A 21,641-nucleotide genomic window follows, 5' to 3' on the forward strand; every position below is an offset into this window, starting at 1 on the left:
TACCATAGTTTCTAGTGTCATTCTCTGGCCTTTGTAAGGTGTTCATCCCCGTTGTATTCTGAAACTGCCATATTTAATGGTCTTCAGAATACGTAGCAATTGCGGCTTGACTTCACCTGACCAGCAGACTAGGAAGTCTTGTTGGTTTGATTTCCACTTTTGTAAAGTAAACCTCAGACTTTAAAGTTTAGGAGAATTGCCATCACTAATTTTTTAAATTGTAAAACAGACATGAGAAGTTTTAGAAATTTGATATGGGGATATAACTCTTGGTTGTAAAGGCCTATTTTAGCCCATAATTTCTCTACCAAATATTTATAATCTATTATATAATCTATATTACATGTATGTTATTGATGTTTATATTATTATGAAAGTCAGTATGTATTTAGCAATCTTAATCTCTCCTTGTTTCTAATTTCTATTCTTAGATATGGCAAGATTGTTTCCACAAAAGCTATCTTGGATAAAACCACAAACAAATGTAAAGGTATGTTTCCAGAATTACGTCCTTCTTTTTTTTTTTTTTTTTTTTTTTTTTTGTTTGTTTCGTTATTTTCCACCCTAAATTTTAGTATGCGCGTTTTACATCGGATTCTTGCAGCAAGGTTCTAACTTTTCAACGTCCCTTTTGTGGGGTGCAAATTTCTCTGTGCAGGCTGAAGTAGTCTTTATAATCTGATAGATATACTGCTTTTATTTTTAATCTTCCTGTGCAACCCAAGTGAACCCTCACTGTGTCTTACTGGAATGCAGTCAGGCTGCATATACAATAATAAATGCGCTGGTCTTTGTCTTTTTGCACAGCAAAGGTCAAAACACCTTGTGCTGGCAACACTTTGGAGAGTTTGCCCGCTGCTCCCACACATCAACCCAACTCTTCAGCAGTTTGATACTCGCTGCACATGGCTCAGATCACTCGAGCTCTTGTTCCCTTAACAGTGCTGTTGATTGGAGCTTTGTGGTGTGGGAAAGTTTGACTGTAGGCCATGGAAGCTGTTTTGTTTGTGACAGCCGCGGTCTGACTATTCAGTGTATTGTAAACCCGGGGTATTTAAGCCCTCGCTGTAGCACTTAGACTGGGTTCACATTTCGCCAATTGGATGTGGGTTTCCCTGCTTCCAATTCGCATAGCAAGAGATTGTAACCGACTCTCTATGGAGCTGGTTCACACATCTCCGCAGCGGCTCCGGTGCGAATTGCATAGGGGCCCTGTTCGTCTTTTTGTCCGTTTCAGGTCAGAATTCAGCCCAAAATTCGGTGAATGGAGATGCACCGGACTTGGTGTTTTAAAAAGCAAAAGACCAGAATATTACTGTAATATGTAGGCTGACTGCATTAAAGGGTTCATTTTGACTTTAGGCAAAAAGATAAGTAATATATGTATTTTATCTGTCATTTAGCTAGACTGAGCAAGTCACAAAAATGGATGAATAGAATTGGAAACCCTTTTGGTAGGTACAACAGATACAGCATAGCCAGGTCCCTGGCCTCAGTTTAAGAACTATTATAGCTTATCCATGGACCTGCTTTAAATTGTCATTGGATAATGTAAGAACAGCAGCATACTATTGATGCCTGTGCTGTCTCCTATCAGTAAGATCTTTGCATTAGCTTACTGTATTTTAACAAATCTGCCACATCCTGCCTACATGGATACTCCTGTGCTGTCTGCATGGTTTCCTCAGGTAATGTGTTTTTAAAGGCTGCTTGTCTCCACTGCAAACCCATATGACAGGGTGACAACTCAGGAGCACATTTGGGAGACCGGGACAGAGCGTTGGCACCTTGAAACAGGAAGGGCCTCAAAACATTTTATTGGCCACATCACCTGATATTGGACCAATATAGCTGCAGATTTTTATATTTATTGACAATTACTTCCAAAATTTCATTGAGATTTTAAAGTTTTATATGGAATTTTAGTGATTGAGCCTACATATACTTTAACTCTTATAGACTGTTTTGTCTTTAAGGTATTGCCAAGAGAAGAGTAGAATAAAACTTTTTCTTGGCACCTAAAGGTGGCATTAGATGGCCCAATAATTCTAAGTAAGTGATGTTCTCAGGCTTGAAGCATTGTCACCAGGTTTTTAACCTTTTTGAGAGGGTGATAATGGGCTCCTTGGGCACTTGGTGGCCTTTTGTCATCCCTGTGAGCAGATAGGGTGGCAAAAATCAGGGCCTATTCACACAAGATATGCTTTAGTACATTAACACACGTTATGGCATATGTTAACCTGTTGCTTTAAGGCAGCCAGTTTTCAAATGTCCTTGACCCTTTTTGCAAACAGTGTGTTTTTGTGCGCTATGCGTTGCACTCTGACGTGTTTTAAACATGGTGTTCCAACAACGCTCAAGTGTAAACGGGCCCTCAAACTACTACCTTGCACTGCTGTCACCACCAGAGGAAAAAGAGGCACAAAAGACTGATTTTAGGATGTGCATATATTGTCCGACCTGATGGGAGGTATCCGCCTGGATTGACAACTGCAAAATATTCGGTATTGCAGAAGAGAAACTAGCACAGGAACAACCAAGCCAACTTTATGAAGACATAAAAAGACTATGTAATAAAATGAGATGTGGTTGCAGGTGTTTTGCTTGGAGACGGTGCCAGGTGATGTGGAAGCACAAAGCTATTTACAGAACAGATACATTTACACATATGAAGGGCGGACAGCCAACCCACCTGCAAAAGTTAATGTTAATAAAACCTGTATGTGCAGCAAAGCTGTGAGACTGACACATCTGGCCCTAAATTTTGATTTTGCTTCCAAAACCAGGTATGCACAAAGTTTTTGAACCCCTCCATGGAATGATATATTGTGAATTGCAGCAACGGTATTTAGTGGTTTATTCATAAAAACATCTGCTGTTGACACATGGCAATCACACAGAATCCATCTTTGAAATCAAAGCTAAGCGATTTTGTTCTGTGGGGAGGACGGGCTGGATCTTGTCTTCACAGTGTAGTAGATGCCAGCCTGGTAGGATGATGGGAGGGTAGCACTTGGCACCAGTCCCTTTTTTAAATAGGCTGCTTACTAGCATTTTAGCAGGGTCAATATTTCAGGACGGCGTAGAATCCATCACTTTGTTAATATCACTGTCCATATACAATACCAATGGCTTATGGGCCTCAACACAATGAAATACATTATTAAAGCAGAAAAAAAGTTAAAAGTAAATTGTGAGCAGGCAGGATTTCTATTGCAGAGGAGACCTGCTTCTTCTGCAAAAAACGATGACACTTGCCTGTTGCAGTTTTGTTTAGAATGTTCACTGAGCTGCACGAGCAAAAGTCTGTGTACATACTTGGCATGTGTTGGTATCGGGATAAACAAACTCTTCCACACATGCATGGAAGTTATGTCCTGCGACAGCCAATCAAGGCTGCCAATCAAGGCTGCCAAAGAAGGCTGCAAAGAGCCAGGGAGAAGATGTCGGCACTGGGAGCTCATGGTTGTTGTGTCATTTGAGTAGAGATAAGCCTTTTCAGATGTTGGTTTTGGTTTACATGGTACTAGTTCACTTGTGTGCCTCAAAATCCTCAAATTATTATTCTGTTCATCTGAAGCGGCTTTTCTCAACCTTTTTTACACCGGACCAGCCCTTGAAATTTTTTACTGATCTGTGGGAACCCCTAAAGTAGAAATCGTTGCGTCCCATAACATTATTGCAAATTCTGGATGGACCCTCTGCATACTGCTACACCCTTCCCAGCAGGGATGCTCCTCACATGCCAAGAGTAGTCCACCTGGTCAGTTGTTAGAGATCCATTGATTTCTCCCTAAGTTTGGCCTTATTGCTCTTTTTTCTCTTCTACCACTAGGTGGCTGGGTACTTGGTGGTACTAGATATTAGAAGGGCAACTCAAGGTCAGGTTATGGGTATATGGGGTATCTCAGCCAATGGGCAGGGGAGTTTTCTTGAATCCCTTGGCCTGCTGGGAGAACCTATATATTCGGGTGGAGTCAGGTGATTTATGTTCTGTGCCACCTGGATGGCTAGGTAGACGTGTCATGTTGCTCCGGGCTTCTAGGCTGGAGATTGGGCCTATCCCCAGGGCATCTGGCTGTTAGGCTGTCTAAGGGCCTATCTAGAAGCAAGAGAGCAGCGTAGGGTTGGGATTGCGGCTTGCAGACCAAAAAGAAGTGACAGTACTGCCGGTCGGAAAACCTGTCAGTGGTTGGAGGTAGAGGGGAAGCTGTTGGCACATAGGGACATCCGCCTTATTACCAGGGACCACAGTGAGTAACTGAAACAAGTACCAGAGCAGTATTCTCACCGAACGGACATGGTGGAGAATCGGGTAACTTCATACGGTGATCAAGTCAGGGACCCAGCCAGTGGAGGTGACTCTTGCAGAGCAGCCTTGTGTTCCAAGTCAAGGGCTGAGCAGGCCACCAGGGGTGAAGCTTGAGAAGTATCAGGAGTGCCAATCTAGGTACCCAGCAGAGAAGCGGGGGTGACTCTTGAGGAATATACTACAGTGAAGATTGGAGGAGCTCAAGGGATTCGGTGGCAGTGAATCAGAGGGTCTAGTGAGAGACCGGGAGCTCAGTGGGCTGAAGAACTACAAGGAGAAGTTGTAGTGAAAGTGAAGGAACTGTTAAATACTGTTGCCATAAGAGACCGCATTCCTGCACGTGCAGATGTGGCTTCTTGCTGGAGGCTTTTCCCTGCACAGCTGTTCTCTTCTTGAAGTCTCGGAGTCTGCTAATTGAACTTGCAACTACTCAAGAGTGTCCTGGCCCTAGCCCTCTCTCTAATTCTTCTCTAATTCTGAAATTGCTCCGGTTCGATCACATGACTGGATTCTAGAGCTGCCTTTAGTGTAGAGGTTCTTTTACAGGTTAGATAGAATAGTCTAGCCTTAAGCTGACCATAGATGGATTGAATCTGGGCCAGTACAGCAGGGACCAGCTGAAATGAGACCCATCTATGGGCAGGCTGGTTGTAATGAAGTCGATCCATCGTTCAACTTTAGTACAGCCATCCGGTAGAATTTTTGTTCCCCCCCCCCCCCCCTGCACTGGTGCCTGGCTATAGCTGCTAGCCATGATCCCTGTGTTCTGCCGGCAGGGAAGGCCCCCCCCCCCCAGCAAAACGGTAGCACTATGGTAATGATTCCCCTCAACGCTGACTTTGGTGATTGGGGAATCAAGCTATTTTTGTTTGCTTTCACCTGTGGTGGAAGGAAAGAACATTTGTAAAATCTATGGCCTGCTTTAGTTAGAATTTGACTAGAATTCCACTTTAAAGAAAATTTGTCATGAGGGGAGCCCACCATTGTCCTTATAATGCTAGCTCCCTGGCTGTCATGCAGATTTCCTTGCTTCAGTACTTTTGAGTAAGAAACCCAGAACAAGTTTGCAAATCAGAGTTCTGACTTTTTTCAAACCTTCCTGTTTTGCCTCCATGTTCAGTGATTTATGCAGTACTGAAGCAAATAGAAAATCAGCCTGGCAACTAGATCTTTCAAGAAAAAAAAAAAATTGGCCAACGGCAGCTAACATGGTTTTCTGGGGACTTGTTTATGTTAAGCTGACCACATGCAATCCTTTTTAATTTGTCTGTTAACGAGTGTATGGGAGGTGGGGCAGTGGCAAGAGCTTGTAGAATTGCAAGTACCATATGCTTTGCAGTCATCTAGCAAAGTTTGTGTTTTTTTTTTTTTTTGAGTTGACATTTAATTGAGTCATGCAATACAGAAAGTAAATATTGAGGGGAGGGCAAATGCCCCTTAAAGAACTCCTCTGCCAGTTCAGACGCAGCTCTGTAGACACGCCAAACCTTTCCGGCTGGCTGCGAGGTTTCTATGAAAGGAACTGGTTTCTTGCCGTCACTGAGGCTGTTTAGCAGTATTAATAATCTGAAAGGATTAGGCGTTGTGCAAATTGGCTGTGCTTATTAGAAGGGGTCAATTTAAGCACCACTTAATTACACATAGTCTTTGGATAGTGTGCGTTCTTTATTCTGTGTAAGGCATAGTGGAGAGCTATCTCTCTGTCCCTTTAATTAGCAGGCAAATCATTCTTGACCCATTTTTTTGGAGGACTTGCTCATCACGTGAAAGCCACGCCATAACCTGCAACTATTATGGTGACACGGGTGGGACACAGGGAACTCTACATGCTAAAGCATCATGTTCCCTGCTATTTATGTCAATGGTGATCCCTCCTGCTAGTTTGAAAGGGGAGATTGCATCCCTGGGCCAAGAAAGGAATTCAGTCAGATGACTCTGATTTCACTGTTCACCCATGAGTAAGCAGCTAGAAACTTCACTGAGGGTCACCGCAGTGCTGGCTAGCGGTAGAGAAATCGTTAGGTCTGATAAGCTGTTGGGCGCTGCATAAAGTCTAAGGTGCTTAAAGGGTCAGTCTATCCAAAACTGGAATTTTATTTTATTTTGGCAGATAATAAATTATTAAACCAACTGACAGTTGTACATTACATCCTTCTTCTTTTTTTTTTTTTTTTTAATGGTTTCCATTGAGTCACGTCTGCTCATCGCAGAGCATTGCATTGTGCTGTGTAAAAATGTAGACCTACTGTATTTTTTATTTCAGAAACCACATCGCACCTCAACACATCATTAGGGTGTGAATAAGACGCATAGAAAACAATTGTTTCTATATGTCCTTGTGTTGCACTGATCTGTATAGTGCACTTAACGGGCCAAAATCTAAAGAAGGCCAGATATGTATCTTGGCCAGTCCCTGCTGAGATTCGATCCATGAATGGGCAGGCTGATTGTACCCAAGTCGATCCTTTTAGGGTGCACCAGCCTGTCAGATTTTTTTACATAAGATTACTACCAGTGGCTATAGCCGCTAGCAGTAATCATTGTGGGATGCTGGTGACGTCCATGCCTTGTTTTTATATGGGCATATGCCCATATTTAGTCGCATTTTGAACAAACATGGGCATGTCCTATAAAAGAGCTCTGATGTCACCGGCATTCCCTTTGTTTATATGTGCCGACAGGTGGGGACTTTAACCATCAAACTATTTACCCTATCTCACTCCTAACCCTGAATGTGAGCCCCATAACCCCTTACCAAACTCGTACCAATGTAACGATTTTCTCAGAATGTAACTATAAGCTCAATATTTTATTAGAGCTTCTGATGGTTGCAGCCCTATGCTGAGAAGTACTGGTGCAGACGTTTACAAAAAACAATGACCTAGATCAGTAATGTGCAAATTCCCCCCCCCAAGTTTGAGATATTTAGTTTCAGGTCCCGGCACGCCTTCACCCACTTGCCACCACTCTGCAGCTTACCAAGTTTAGTTCTAATGCCGCGTACACACGACCAGACTTTACGGCATACTTTGCCCGACGGACTTTTCGACGGACGATGTGCGACTGGACTAAAACAAGGAAGTTCATAGCCAGTAGCCAATAGCTGCCCTAGCGTCAGTTTTTGTCTGGACTAGCATACAGACGAGCGGACTTTTCGACTCGATTCCATCGGATAGATTTGAAACATATTTCAAATCTAAGTCCGTCAAACTTTTGAGAAAACAAAGTCTGCTGGAGCCCACACACGATCGACTTGTCCGACGAAATACGGTACGCCGGACCAAGTATGCTGTAAAATCCGATAGTGTGTACGCGGCATAAGCCCCACGGATATCCCCGGGTATTATATCAACAACTGGAGAGTGGTACACTTAAGAGAAGGTCAGGATTCTATTTTTGCTGGTGACTTTTTTTGGAGGGCATGGAGGTAAAGACGTCATTGCATCCACGACACACCAGTACAGCAATCGCGCATTCTTACCAGCAATGTCAAGTGTTTCACTTTCTACACAGCAGCAGATACTTTTCTTTTATGCGCATAGTGTGTTATTAGAAGCTGTTTTACATCGAGGATCTTTAATTTTCGATTTAGTGGTCCTTTAAATAACTGCTTTAATTGTCCTTGTCTGCCTCTTGATGCTGAGTACAGGCGAGGTCTATGTGTAGGAAAAAAAGCGTTCAGCTTTTTTCCACTTTACAGTGGGAATCAATACCTTTCCACACTGGGCTGAGTGGAAGCAAGCCGCTAGTATAGTTCTTGCCAGCTTTGGCTTTCATCTGCCATTCCTTTCCATAAAGACAGAACTTTGATTCAAATTTGATATGTTGGTTATTTTTATGATGCTGCGTAGAATATCTACTGCCTACAATACAGAGTTATAGGTCTGCTGAAGTGGACCTGTCATTTTGTATTTCACATAATGCTGCTCTATGTAGCGCTGACATTCTCCTGAGTAAGTCTTTGTTCACGCCCGTGTGGCTTGGTGTGCAACAATGCACGACAAAAGAAATCCTGCTGATTGTGGGGCCTGTTCACACATGCAACAATCTTTCACGTTACTTGGGGGGAGGAATCTTAAGGTGCAGGTGTTTATTTTTGTGCATCATAGTGAATTTCTAGCACCATAGACATCATTGTTCATGTGTTTTTGGCAAACTTTTATTTATTAGAAGTCTTCTCCCAGCAATATCCACTGTAAACAGCCCACATAGGAAGATGTAATAGAGCAGGTCACACCATACTTGATACAGAAGAACTAATACAAATAGTGAGGGCAAGGACATTTGTGTACAGTCTGGGTGATAACAATTACACAGATCACTGCAAGTGCAAGGGGGCCTGTGAGGACATTGCCCATGAGGTTTATTCGGAATGGGATATAGAAATTTCTCCACCTCTTATATGAACCGTGCGGCAGTAGCTTCGACTGCTGCCAAAATATATGGCATAGCAGACATGACTGCTCAGATAGCACAACAGCACAATACAACACAACACAGAACCAGCGGATGCAAGGAGGAGGATGCCTAATGATGTCGCATCAGATATTGCTTGTCATTGGTCAAAACCAAAAAAAGCATGAAAAATGCATTAATGCTTCAGAGATGCACATTGACGTGCTACAAAAATGTGCTAACAAATTAAAAATGCAGAAACCGTGCAGAGGCCAAAAGTAAATGAGGGTTCCAGAGATCACCACTGTTCAGTTCCCCACTCTTTATACACTGGAGGAAACCTATATGCAAAATTCAAAAATGTACCGAAACCACAAATGCATTTCCAAAGCCACTCTTTATTAAAAGTTGTTATTCAGAAATCCATGTACAAACACGTTGGGCAGGCCCCATATCTAGCAGCATGCTATTCTAATGCCCACATGTAGCGCTACCACCACAAGAGCTGCTGGTGTGTTGTCCAGGTCTTCCCCACTTTTTGTTTTGCAGCCTACCTACCTAGGAGGGTGCTACACACATATGCTTATTTAGAAGAATTGAATGATGGCTCCATGCCCTTGTAGATGGACAGCCTGATGGACATAACACCTCGATCCAGTTATATAGTGTTTTTATACTTCTAAGATGGTCTTAAAGTATAACTAAAGGCAAAACTAATTCTCTCTCTCTCTCTCTCTCTCTCTCTCTCTCTCTCTCTCTCTCTCTCTCTCTCTCTCTCTCTCTCTCTCTCTCCTCTCTCTCCCTCTCCCTCTCCCTCTCCCTCTCCCTCTCCCTCTCCCTCTCCCTCTCTCTCTCTCTCTCTCTCTCTCTCCTCTCTCTCTCTCTCTCTCTCTCTCTCTCTCTCTCTCTCTCTCTCTCTCTCTCTCTCTCTCTCTCTCTCTCTCTCTCTCTCTCTCTCTCTCTCTCTCTCTCTCTCTCTCTCTCTCCTCCCCCGTTAAGGAGCGTCACCTTCTCTCTGTCCTGTTTACCGTTCACGTTGAAAGAAAATCCCACATTTTGTGTTGTTCCCAGAAAAGTAATAGTGAAAATTTTCCAATGGGGTCACTAGTTCTGGTGACCTGGGAATTCCTCGCACTTCCTGTTTTGGCTATGGGAAAGGAAGTGAGGGGAAATCTCCAAAAAGTGACACAGATGATGGGGAGGGAAAAAACTGACATGGGATATAACACTCCCTTACTCCTAAAATAAAGAAAATACTTTTGCCTCTAGTTCTTCGTTAACTACTGAGTCTGCAGCACGGCACCACAAACGGTTGTGGTGCAGTCCCATGCAATTGCATGGGTTGAGTTTGGTTCTGCCTGTCAAAGGTCCACATTAACCTTGGTAATATATCCACATTTAGCTAATTCAGAAAACTGAAACCATACCAGCAGTAAGGGGGACATTTTTGCACAGAGGGCAAAACAGCAGTTAAACCCGTTGGGATAGCACTCTGCCCCCATCCACGTATAACTGCAAGGTGGTGCCAGAAATTGGCTTTATACTATGTGGCATTCAAATTTAATTAAATGTATATTCACTTCGATAAACTCTGCAACAGACTGCGTCCCTCTGCAAAATTAATATGCAACTGGCCAATGTTCTGCTGGACAAACAGTCTGTTAAAGGACAGCTGACACCTCTGGTTCTGGTCTTCCTTCTGCAGTAAATTTTATGTTTTAATTAGAATCCTCCTCTGCACTGAGATATATTGCAGCATGTCCACTTTCGGAGGGGAATATTCAATATTAAGCTGCAGCTCCATCCAGGCATACAGAGTTGGCTGCTGTCCTTGGAACAGACAAGTAATTGGCACTACAGCTTTAATTGACCATGTCAGCACCAATCCTGCAATTATTCCTGACAGTGCCTCCGCCGTGGCATAGCTTGGTCACATACATAGGCGCTCATTATGGTTGTTAGTGCTCCAAATTAGCGCACTGGCTCTCTCCCATTCTGAGCAGTTTTAACCGTTTGTGTGGCGGATGTGGATGACCCACTTGCCTGTCCAACTTAACTTTTCAGGCAAGTTAAAGGGTCAGTTGAATGAAAACCTTTTTTTCTCATTTTTATTAGTGGACTCTGGTTGAATCTCTCTTTTTTTTTTTTTTTTTTTCCTAGAGTAGTGTTCTTTGTCCAGCAGTGTGTTCATGTCTACCATCCCTGCCTTGGAGACTCAATCCTCCCGCTGCAATCATTGTAGTTTAGCACGACAAGATGCTAACAAATGAGAGAAGTTCAACAGGGAGATCAGGATGGTGATAATGATTGCAGGTTGGGGATTCTGAGAAGTCAGGTGAAGAGGTCTCACTGTTTGAAGCCCCATGAGGTATTAGAAGCCAGTAAATAATTCAGCCTGAGTATGTACTGAAAAGCAAAATGTCAGGTTTGATTGGGCTGACTTTTTAAAGAATACTGTGTGTGATTAAAGAATTTTTGATTTGAACCCAAAAGGAAAGTCGCCCCCTTATCTTCCCCTGCCCACCTCCAAGTCCTCCTCCCTTGGTTTCACCTCCCCAGTGCTGCCCCTTTTTGACAATCCTAGAAATACAAAAAAGTGTGGGAAGTTTGGGACTTTACATGTACCTCCTTGGGTTCAATAAACACTTGACAAACTGATTTAAAAAAAAAAAAAAAAATTCACATAACTTTATTTGGTGGATTTTTATACAATTTCTTGAGTTAATTCGTTTAAAGCAATATAACAAACTGGTTTGTCCAGGATGCTGCTATCCTGGGCTTGAGATCTGTTTTATAACCAACGCTTTTTGTGGGCTGACCCGCTTCGTCTGGGCCATAGATCCTATTATATACTGTATTGCTATTACATCGAAGCTGGCAGCAAGTGGCCTGGGGAGCAGTGGGGAATCGGGTCAGCATGTGAAATGCGTTGGCTATAAACGGATCTCAAGCCCAGATAGCAGCATCCTGGACAAACTAGTTTATTATATATTTTTTTTAAAAAAACATGAACCCCACTTTTAAGAAATTGTATAAAGTCTAAGTCAAAAATTCTTTTAAATAGGTTTAAGTGTTTATTGAACCCAAGGAGGTACATGTAAAGTCCAAACTTCCCCCTTTTTGTATTTCTAGGAGTATCTTTCCAGGGATGGTACCTCAAGGGTTGCTTGTCATTGCACACTCTACCCCCACACACACAAATGACCCTTTTTACCAATACAGACCAAAAGAATATTTTTGTGTTGCTAAGTAATTTTGTTGATAAGACCAGTACAATAGATCCCCTGCAGCCAGCAACCATCGACTCCCCCCAATAACAAAAGATTCCTCAGCAGCCAACATCAGAAGATCCTCCAGTTGCCAACAACAATGGGCCCATCTATCAACAGTAGATCCCCTACCAGCAACAATAGACCTTCTGGCACACCCCACTACCCCCTTGCCATTACATACATTCAGGGCTAGAGGTACCAGAACTGTTGTGTCAGATGCACTCTGGTTAATGTGTGATAAAATAAAGATATTTTATATAAAGAAAATGAACACAAGTTTATACATTTTGTACACAGGACCACCATGCATCCCCACGTTCCATTTAGTGACTCTAGGAGAATGGGGTATAACTAAATATCTTTGTGTACGGGTTGAAATCCACACACCAGTCTAAGCTCACACAAACTGAAACCATCTTCATCTCATCTGGTTACAGGGCCTTGTTAGTTCTAGTAAAAAGATTGTTAGAAATTGATATGTTGGCCACGGGGATGCCTTGGATTGTATTGCTCTTCCCTGGGTCACCCCTTTCTTCGGTACCATAATTGTTTTTGACCCAAAATCCCCTTGTCCCTCCTCTTGTCCCCTGTTGAATATGCCTACATGGCATTGTAGGATGGGAAATGCTGATGTTCTCGGGGCACAGTGGAAGTACACTCAAGTTAGTGGTCTGCAGGCCCTGAATGGTGCTTGCTATCCGCAAATAAGGTCAGTTTAGCAGACTTTATCCACATACAGGAACACTTGGACGTTTCCCTTCAGCAAACAGAGGTGAAATGCATACTTATATATGAAATGTGTATTAACTGTCAAAGAATTTCATTTTGGTTCAGGCACTCCTACTGGACAGCATTGCCAGGTTGATGACCTCTTTTGTGTACTGTAGTTAGGGCATCCATCGTTGTCATGTATCTTACCCTAGCCTTCAGTTGGATAATAAGAGGATCAGAACCCTAAATAACCCCAGGAATTGGCTTCATCTGCTCTTTCTTACTGAACGTCAGGTAAACTGAGATGTGCCACTAAAATACTAATATGGGAGCGGTTTGTATTACTATGCAGCCGCTCCTGCGATATACACAGTTCTACTAGACAGCGAAGCCATGCTGGTGGCCTCATATTTCTCTGCTGTAGTTGAGCTTTGCAGCCTGATCACCTCCCTGCCAGCCTGTGATTGGACAGTGATATGGCATCCCTGTGTTCCTGCCAGACTTTTGCTTGCCAGCTCATATGAACAACAGCACTACTAATTTGCTCCTACTGTTGCCCCTTCCTCTCCCAGTCTGAGTGATTGTGGCTATACAGTGGTTTACAAGAGACTGATCCCAAGTCAAAATTGGGGACTTGCACTAGCTATAATTAAGAGTAAATTTATATATCTTTTTGATTTAAGCCTGTTGCACCTTCCAACAAAGCCATTGATTGCTGTATTAAAGAAGAAATCCCCATAAGTTGAAAATGTTTGTTGAAACCCACAGGGAAACAAGTGCACTTTGTTTTTGGGCTTTTTGAGCTTGCATTGTCGAAGGCATGCCCCCTCTCCCCCCACTGCAGTCCAACACCGCTGCTTACAGGGAGACAAATCTATGAGATCTGAATGTTTGGTACATGGAGAAGGCGGTAAACCAAGAGCCCACACAAGCCCCTCCTCTGCCAGTGTTCAGGACAGAAGATGGAGTACATGTGTAGAGCAAGTACAGGGAAGCGATTGGGCTAAGGTGAAGGGATGCCAGAGCATGTGAGCAAGATTTGCAGGGATCCCAAGTTTCTTTATTGGAGAGGGTCTAGAGCAGTGTTTCAAGCTTTTTTTTTCAGTCAAGACATCCTCTAAAATTATGGACAGTCTCGAAGCACCCTTTAAAATTATGGAAAGCCTTGGAGCCCCATTTTAAAATGTAAAAAGCTATTCTATAAAAGTTTTACGCAATGCAACATCCACACACGTAGGACACATTGGACGTGTTTTATTCTAACAAATCAAATACACTTTTGCACACTGACTAGTATTCCAGTGTTTCTCTTTCCTCAGTTTTCCTCCATCACTCCACTACTGTGACCCCAGCACTGATTAAGGGCAGGGGAGAATCAAACAAGGATGCTGTGCGGATGACTGACATCCTCCTTTTCAACTGATGTCATTGGCTGTTAGGACGCCTGCGGCTAGAAGGTCGTAATGGTGTACAATAAAAACATGTGGCTTTGTATAACTAAAAGGCAGGCTTGATCCATCTTCTGGCTTGTATACAATTTTTGGGCAATTTTTAGGCATTTTGCCAAGGCACCCCTGAATAAACCTTTAAGGCGCTCCAGGGAGCCTGGACACCCTGGTTGAAGAGGCTGGTCTAGAGCAGTGTTTCTCAACTCCAGTCCTCAAGGCGCCCCAACAGGTCATGTTTTCAGGATTTCTTTAAACCGGCTGTGGTAATTACTAAGGCAGTAAAACTGATCAAATTGCCTGTGCAAAATAATGGAGAGCCTGAAAACCTGACTTGTTGGGGACTGGAGCTGAGAAACACTGGTCTTGGAGTACTAGCTAACTGCTTGTGGTGTTGTGGATGATGGCCCACTGGAGAAAGTGCTGTCATGTACAAAAACACAAGCTCACAACAAACCCCAGTTACTACTCTAGTCTTGCACAGATAACTGTCCCTAGATCTGCTATTCTAGAGTAGTAGTAGTCTCCAGTGCACAATCATTTACAGCAACACAAGCCACCAGCTAATACTGTAGTCTCTTTAGAATTTGCACTTAAGACGTTGGCACTTTATTTACTCCGTTGTGGTTTGCACTTCATCAATTCCTTTGTGGATTGCACTTTATGTGTTTGAGTGAATGCTTTTTAACACTGCGCGAGATCACTTTATATATGATATATTGACTCTTTTGAATAGCTGGCACATGGATCTGGGTTAAACCCCCCCCTATGCTTTTCAGCCAAGGAAGCTGCCATCTTGGCCTCGTTTGATATTCAGCTGCAATGATGCTGCACATGTGATCCGTTATGACACCAGCCATTTGATGGTTTGACAGCACAAGCAAATGTGACCCTCACATTCCCAGCACGTGCCAGGAACGTAATGTTTTTTTTAAAACTGTTGAATCGATGGGTTTAGTTCCACTTTAAGTGCAAAACTGGGTCTTAGGCATGTTTGTGATATTTCAGAAAGTTAGGAGCTATGCACATACAGCTTTTATGTGTAAAGAACTTTTGAAACGAACAAAACATCTCCTAGTTTTAGCTCCTTTCATGTCATATCCTTCTTTCCAGACCAGCAAATCACTTTTGCCATCTCTTCTGTTCGCCGAGTATGATTATGTTTTAGCAGTCTGTGTGCACAAGCTGCTTTCTTTGATATGTGTATAAATTGTCATGTTTATGATCTGCAGGTTATGGATTTGTAGACTTTGACAGCCCGGCAGCTGCTCAGAAAGCGGTCTCAGCTCTGAAGGCAACTGGAGTCCAAGCACAGATGGCAAAGGTACCTATCAATCGCTGAGATCTTTCCAGGCTGGGAGGAGTCGGGGGATAAAATTTCCTTCTGTTCACATGTGTTTTCATTGTCTCTTGTTCTCGATTAACCGTGATCTGATTAAGTTAAACATGGCTTCCATTTGTTTGGACTAAAATTTCTATCAATCACAGCAGCAGAGACACAATGGGCTTTGATTGATCCAAATTGCGAAGAAAAAAAAAAAAAAAAATTTGGTATTGGGTATACCGACCAATCAGAATGCAGCTGTCAACTTTTTTTAATTTTTTTTTTTTTTTTTTTTTTTTTTTTTCCCTCCCGTTTCTGACCAGATGCTAAAAACGCCAGCTGTACAGCATCCCAAAAATCAGTCTCAGTTACTGGGTTCTGCATTTTGAGTCCAATCAGAGACAAATGTAACAAAGAAATGTTGCCTTATGTTAACTTGTATACATTGCGTGTGTCAGAAAAGCCAGATCATGTACCTGAAAGCACAGCTGCTGCCAAGACTTTAGATTAGAAGAGTTAAAGCTTCTGTGAGGGTTAAATGTTGTCTGAAGAGATTTCTCTGGACTTCCTGTTCTTTAACATGTCATCTAGACAGGAAGTGAGGGGAAATCTCCTTAATGGAGACACAGCAATAATCAGGGTTATTGTTTAGGCACAATTATCACTTCTAGATGTTCTCGAACATAGCACTCTTCATTTTTATTTCAGTTCAGATTTACTTTAACCCCCTCTCGCTGGGCGTACACACGTAGACTTGCAGAAGTGGATCTTTGTTCATGGGGGCCGCATATATGCACAGCATGCTCCTAGCACAGAGACCTTGCTGTCACCGACTGCTCTGGGTCTCAAAGTAACGAATGAGAACCATGGAGACTGGCTCCTGATCAACTGATCGCTGTGATTAGCTATCATAATCAGCCCTTAGTGTTTTCCAAAAAAAAATAAATTAGGATTTGAACTAGGTCGGGGTTGGGATCAAGGTTAGGTTCAAAGGTCAGGATCAGTGTATTTTAGGTAGCATTTGAAGTGTGTGTGTGTGTGTGTGTGTGTGTGTGTGTGTGTGTGTGTGTGTGTGTGTGTGTGTGTGTGTGAAGCAGGATAAAAAAGGCACTAATAAAAACAGAAAATATATACAATACATATGTCGCTGTGATTGTCAGGAGTATCATTCGTTTTGAGTTGTGCTTTGGTGTTAGGTTATGGTACTATCAAAAAACTGCAGCTAAATAAAAAAAAATATAAAGAGATATTACCATTTGCCACCAAAAAAAGCCCTCTTTGGTATTCACCTGGAAGCACTATGTAGTTGCGATGCTATCTACTGTACAGCCTCATGTTCGGTTTACACTAGTGTGGGCCATGCGCCCTGCATTTGCTCAGGCGCAGCAGCCCATTTATTTGAGTGGGCTGCTATGCCCGCATTTCATGCAGGAAATGGATGCATTCGCCTTTTAAAAAAAAAAAAAAAATGCAGCCGCAGGGACATGCGGCATGGTCAAAAGGACCATGTGGTACCCGCAAAAGTGCTGTGGGCTGACATGTGGTGGTGCCATTCAGAATGCGAGCAGTGCAGTTTGGATGTGGGTGGTTGAGAGTGGTGAACAGGTTAGATTCCTGCACCTTCAAAGTTGCAAAAATGTGTTCAGCTGTTTAAGGTTTGTTTTACCTTTTTTGTCATGAAAGGGTTAAGAGGCATCTTTTTTGCATTTTTTTTTTTTTTTCCTCCCCCAGCATTCCCTTCCATTTATGAAGTGTAGAATAAATAAAAATGTTTTACTACCTACAGCTTTCTCTGCTTCGCTCCCTGAAAGAGGTGATCTTAATTGAGCATTTAGGTAGGTTATCCTCATAAGTTTTTAGGCATTTTGAAAAAAATGACTAAATGCTTGCCACGGGCCTAGAAAACCTTACTAACAAGTTCGTAGAATATCTGCTGAGCCTAAAGGACACATGTTAGGATAGAAGCACGGAGACTGCCATTGCTGATCTCCTGAAAATGTTAGTTGCCTGAATGTCATACTGACCTTCTTGCTTCGCTAATTTCTAAACTGGGACAACTGTGAAAGCTAGGCGTTCTGTCTCTATCTACCTTCACTTGCTGCATGCTTCTTCCATGTCTATGATTCATAGTATACTAAAAGCAGAGATAGATGAGCAGCCAGTATTTCCAGAAAAGTCAGCAACTGTCAATGACGGGTGTACTTTAAAAGTTGTATTAAACCCTCAGCATATTTATAGCTTAAAGGATAAGTTCACCTTTTCAGAAAATAATAAATGCACATTATTTTGCAGAAAAAATGTGCAATTTTCTTTATTTTTTTTACTGTAGGATCCTGGAAAGCATTGGACCCGTGCTCAGTGGATCAGGGGTACAATGTGGGGCTTCTGCAGATAAGCCCCGCAGCTTTCAGCCCCTATCTCCAATACGGGCTGGCTGTTTACAAGCTGCAGGGTTTGTGAATGAACTACGAGCGTGCACATCGGCACCCTCAGTCCATTCAGAGCTAGAAGCGTGCACATCGGCACCCTCAGTCCATTCAGAGCTAGAAGCGTGCACATCGGCACCCTCAGTCCATTCAGAGCTAGAAGCGTGCACATCGGCACCCTCAGTCCATTCAGAGCTAGAAGCGTGCACATCGGCACCCTCAGTCCATTCAGAGCTAGAAGCGTGCACATCGGCACCCTCAGTCCATTCAGAGCTAGAAGCGTGCACATCGGCACCCTCAGTCCATTCAGAGCTAGAAGCGTGCACATCGGCACCCTCAGTCCATTCAGAGCTAGAAGCGTGCACATCGGCACCCTCAGTCCATTCAGAGCTAGAAGCGTGCACATCGGCACCCTCAGTCCATTCAGAGCTAGAAGCGTGCACATCGGCACCCTCAGTCCATTCAGAGCTAGAAGCGTGCACATCGGCACCCTCAGTCCATTCAGAGCTAGAAGCGTGCACATCGGCACCCTCAGTCCATTCAGAGCTAGAAGCATGCACATCAGCACCCTCAGTCCATTCAGAACTACAAGCCATCAATCATGGTGGCTGATGGTAGTTGTAGTCTATTCATTCACAGGAAACTGTGAATGAATGACATGGCTGTGTGGGTGGAGTCCGACACAATTGAATTGAATTGTGACAGTGGATGCAGGGAGAGGATCCTCTGCCCACTGTCACACTGAGGTGAGAGCGGGATAAAGGCTGCAGGAGCTGGAACAGGTGAGCTTCTCTTTATTATATTGTGCTCAAAGTGTTAAACATTCCCCAGTAAACTTTGGTAAAATGGTTACCTTAGCAATTGTGATTTACAATTTGAAGACCTCTTGCACACTGGAAGTTATAACCTTATAAAATTGCCTGTAGCTTTGCAGTAAGTTTTTCAATGTGTATGCAATAGTTTCAGCATTTTTTTTTTTTAGTGTTTTTAATCGTGTTTTTTTTTTTTTTTTGTTTTTTTTGGATCAAAAATGTTAAATGCCGGTGAGATGCGTTTTTGAGCATTTTTTTGTCATAGCGTTTTACAGCTGAAAAACTCTCAGATCCCACTAGTTTTGGTGTTTTTTGGCTGTAAAAACAACAAAAAACAGAAAAAATGTTAACACTCTGTGTGCATGGACACATAGGATAACTTGCTGGAGAGTTTATGAACTGTAAAAAAAATCTGAAGCCAGAAACAGCAGCTGTAAAAACTGCTCTTACAGGGAAGTGTTAATAGTGGGCAGCGCTGTCTCCATTCAGTCTGTTAGTTTGAAGAAGGGAAGATAAGGGAGAAGCAGAGGACTGTCTTCCCATCCTAGGCTAGAGGGCTATGTTTCTATTGGTGCACACAGTGTACTGTAGGGAGAGAAAACTCTAGTCCCTGCATGCAAGGGTGACTTTAGATAACCCTGCAAAAAAAAGGCGCCACAGTGAAACCGGAAACTTGGGGTAGTAGTCATGACACCAGTTTTAAACTGGGACAAAGGCAAGGATTAAAAGATAAAGAAGCTGCATACTCATTAGCCACTTTAACAAACAAGATATTTGGGGGGCACACCCTAAAAGATGCATTAAAGATGGTGCAGCCATAAGACCATACAACAGAACAAAATATTACAGCGCACACATGCAAAAAAGACATATACCTCCTGCAAGGCTTATTTAAAACACCTGAACATTTTCAAAAAACATTATCAAAAAATATGGGGATTTGGCCACACCATATTGCTATATGGTGCTTAAGCCCACTTACTGCGACACTCCCTCGTCATTGCCTCTCATAAGTGTCCACCTGTGTCATAGGTGGAGACCTTTAGTTCTTCCATATAGAGGAGTGTATGGCTCCCATGGTTCAGAGAAGCAGGATCTCCCATTCTATGTATAGCATAGGACCCACTAACCATGGGGTACTTTGTCGCAGTAAGTGGGCTTAAGCACCAAATAGCAATATGGTGTGACCAAATCCCCATATTTTTTTATAATGTTTTTTGAAAGTGTCTAGGTGTTTTTAAATAACCTTGCAGGAGGTAAATGTCTTTTTTGCATGTGTGCGCTGTAATAGTCGTTTTTTCTCATTAGCCACTTAGAGAGATTCCCGGAAGGGGGCACGCATGCCTGTGGCTTGCTCCTGCTGTGATTATACATCGGGAGCCTATCGGTGGGTAACGCACTCTCCAATCAGGCAGAACGGCGTTCTGACAGGAGAGACAGAATAAATTCCATCTCTTCCCCTAGTAAAAGCACCACCCACATTATAGTAAAACACTGGTTAGGCACACAATTAACCCTTTGATCGCCCCTGATGTTAACACCTTCCCAGCCAGTGTCATTAGTTATTGTGACAGTGCATATTTTTTAGTACTGATCACTATTGGTGTCACAGGTCCCCAAATAGTGTCAAAATGTCCACAATATTTCAGTCCCGCTATAAGTTGCTGATCGCTGCCATTGCTAGTAACAAATAAAAATATCCCATAGTTTGTAGACGCTAGAACGTTTGCACAAACCAATCAATATACGCTTATTAGGAATTTGTTTACCAAAAATATGTAGCTGAATACATATTAGCCTAAATTTTATGAAGTTTTTTTTTTTTTGGCTATGTTTTATAGCCGAAAGTAAAAAATATTTTTTTTTTCAAAATGTCAGTCTGTGCAAAAAATAAAAACCGCAGAGGTAATCAAATTCCACCAAAAGAAAGGGGGGTGGGGGGGTTTTCGTAAAAAAAATTTTTATTTGGGCACAGAGTCGCAAAGTAACGCAGTGCTGTATCATAAAAAATGGCTTGGTCATGACGGTGGGGGGGTAGAACTTCCGGATGTCAAGTAGTAAATTAGCTGCTGAAAGTGCTCTTAAACTGAGGGTTTAAAAGAGAAGTATGGGATTTATGTTTTTTTTTTTTTTTTTTTTTTTTTTTTTTAATCCCATATTCATGCATCGGTCCGATGCTACATCTGTCCCCCGCCGCCTCTTCACTGAGAACTGAGTGATCAAACACCGCTGATTGGCTCGGTTGTCTCGCCTCTCTGCGCAGAGAGCTGCTGCCTGTCAATCGGCAGCTCTCCTGCTCTGCTCCTCCACGCTCACTGGAGTGCTGAACTGTGGAGGGGCGGGGCTCAGCCATCTCGGTGGCTTGCTGAGAGGCTAAGACTGCCATCGGTCCAGGCACCTGGCGGATGCAGATTTCCGCAGTCGGGATGACGCAGTGCCTGGACTGATCTTGGTGACGTCAGCAGAGAGCTGACTTCAGACCACTCTGCTGAAAACGGGTCACAGGGGTGCAAAACTATCTATGATTTGAGATCAGGCTGGACTTCTCCTTTTTTAATATCCCTTTTTCTTTTAAAAAAAAAGCTGTTTTTTTTTTTTTTTTTTTTTTAATGGATAAGGCGAGGGTTAAAGCCTCTGATATTGCCATGTGTGACCCTTCTGGAGTAAATCCCTTCCTCCTCAACAGGTACACAAACACATTTTTAGTAGAGCGGATAGATTAGACGTTCTGACAATGGTTTTATTAGTACCTGTACCTTCCTGTCCCAGTGACCATCACTCCCCCATTGCTTATACAGGTGTTTATAGATTATAGGAAGTGTGGGAAAAATCTCCCTAATGAGGTCATGGTAGAAATAAAACCTGACAGCTTTAACTCTTCTTTACTCTGTCCAAAATAATAAAAAAAAAAGTGACTGGAGTTGGGCTTTAATCTTGTTCTACT

General features: G+C 42.8%; 1 protein-coding gene across 10 annotated transcripts in view; it reads left to right on the forward strand.

Annotated features, from left to right (window-relative positions):
- Positions 1–21,641, forward strand: part of RBMS1 (RNA binding motif single stranded interacting protein 1) — a 531,713-nt gene that overhangs the window by 431,970 nt on the left and 78,102 nt on the right. For all 10 annotated transcript variants that reach the window (XM_073634059.1, XM_073634061.1, XM_073634058.1 and 7 more), the window contains exons 3-4: positions 432–490; positions 15,368–15,459. In XM_073634059.1, the coding sequence (XP_073490160.1) occupies positions 432–490; positions 15,368–15,459 (151 nt within the window). The remainder of the gene's footprint in view (positions 1–431; positions 491–15,367; positions 15,460–21,641) is intronic.

Source organism: Aquarana catesbeiana, linkage group LG06 (genome assembly GCF_042186555.1).
Source record: "Aquarana catesbeiana isolate 2022-GZ linkage group LG06, ASM4218655v1, whole genome shotgun sequence".
NCBI classification, from domain to species: domain Eukaryota; kingdom Metazoa; phylum Chordata; class Amphibia; order Anura; family Ranidae; genus Aquarana; species Aquarana catesbeiana.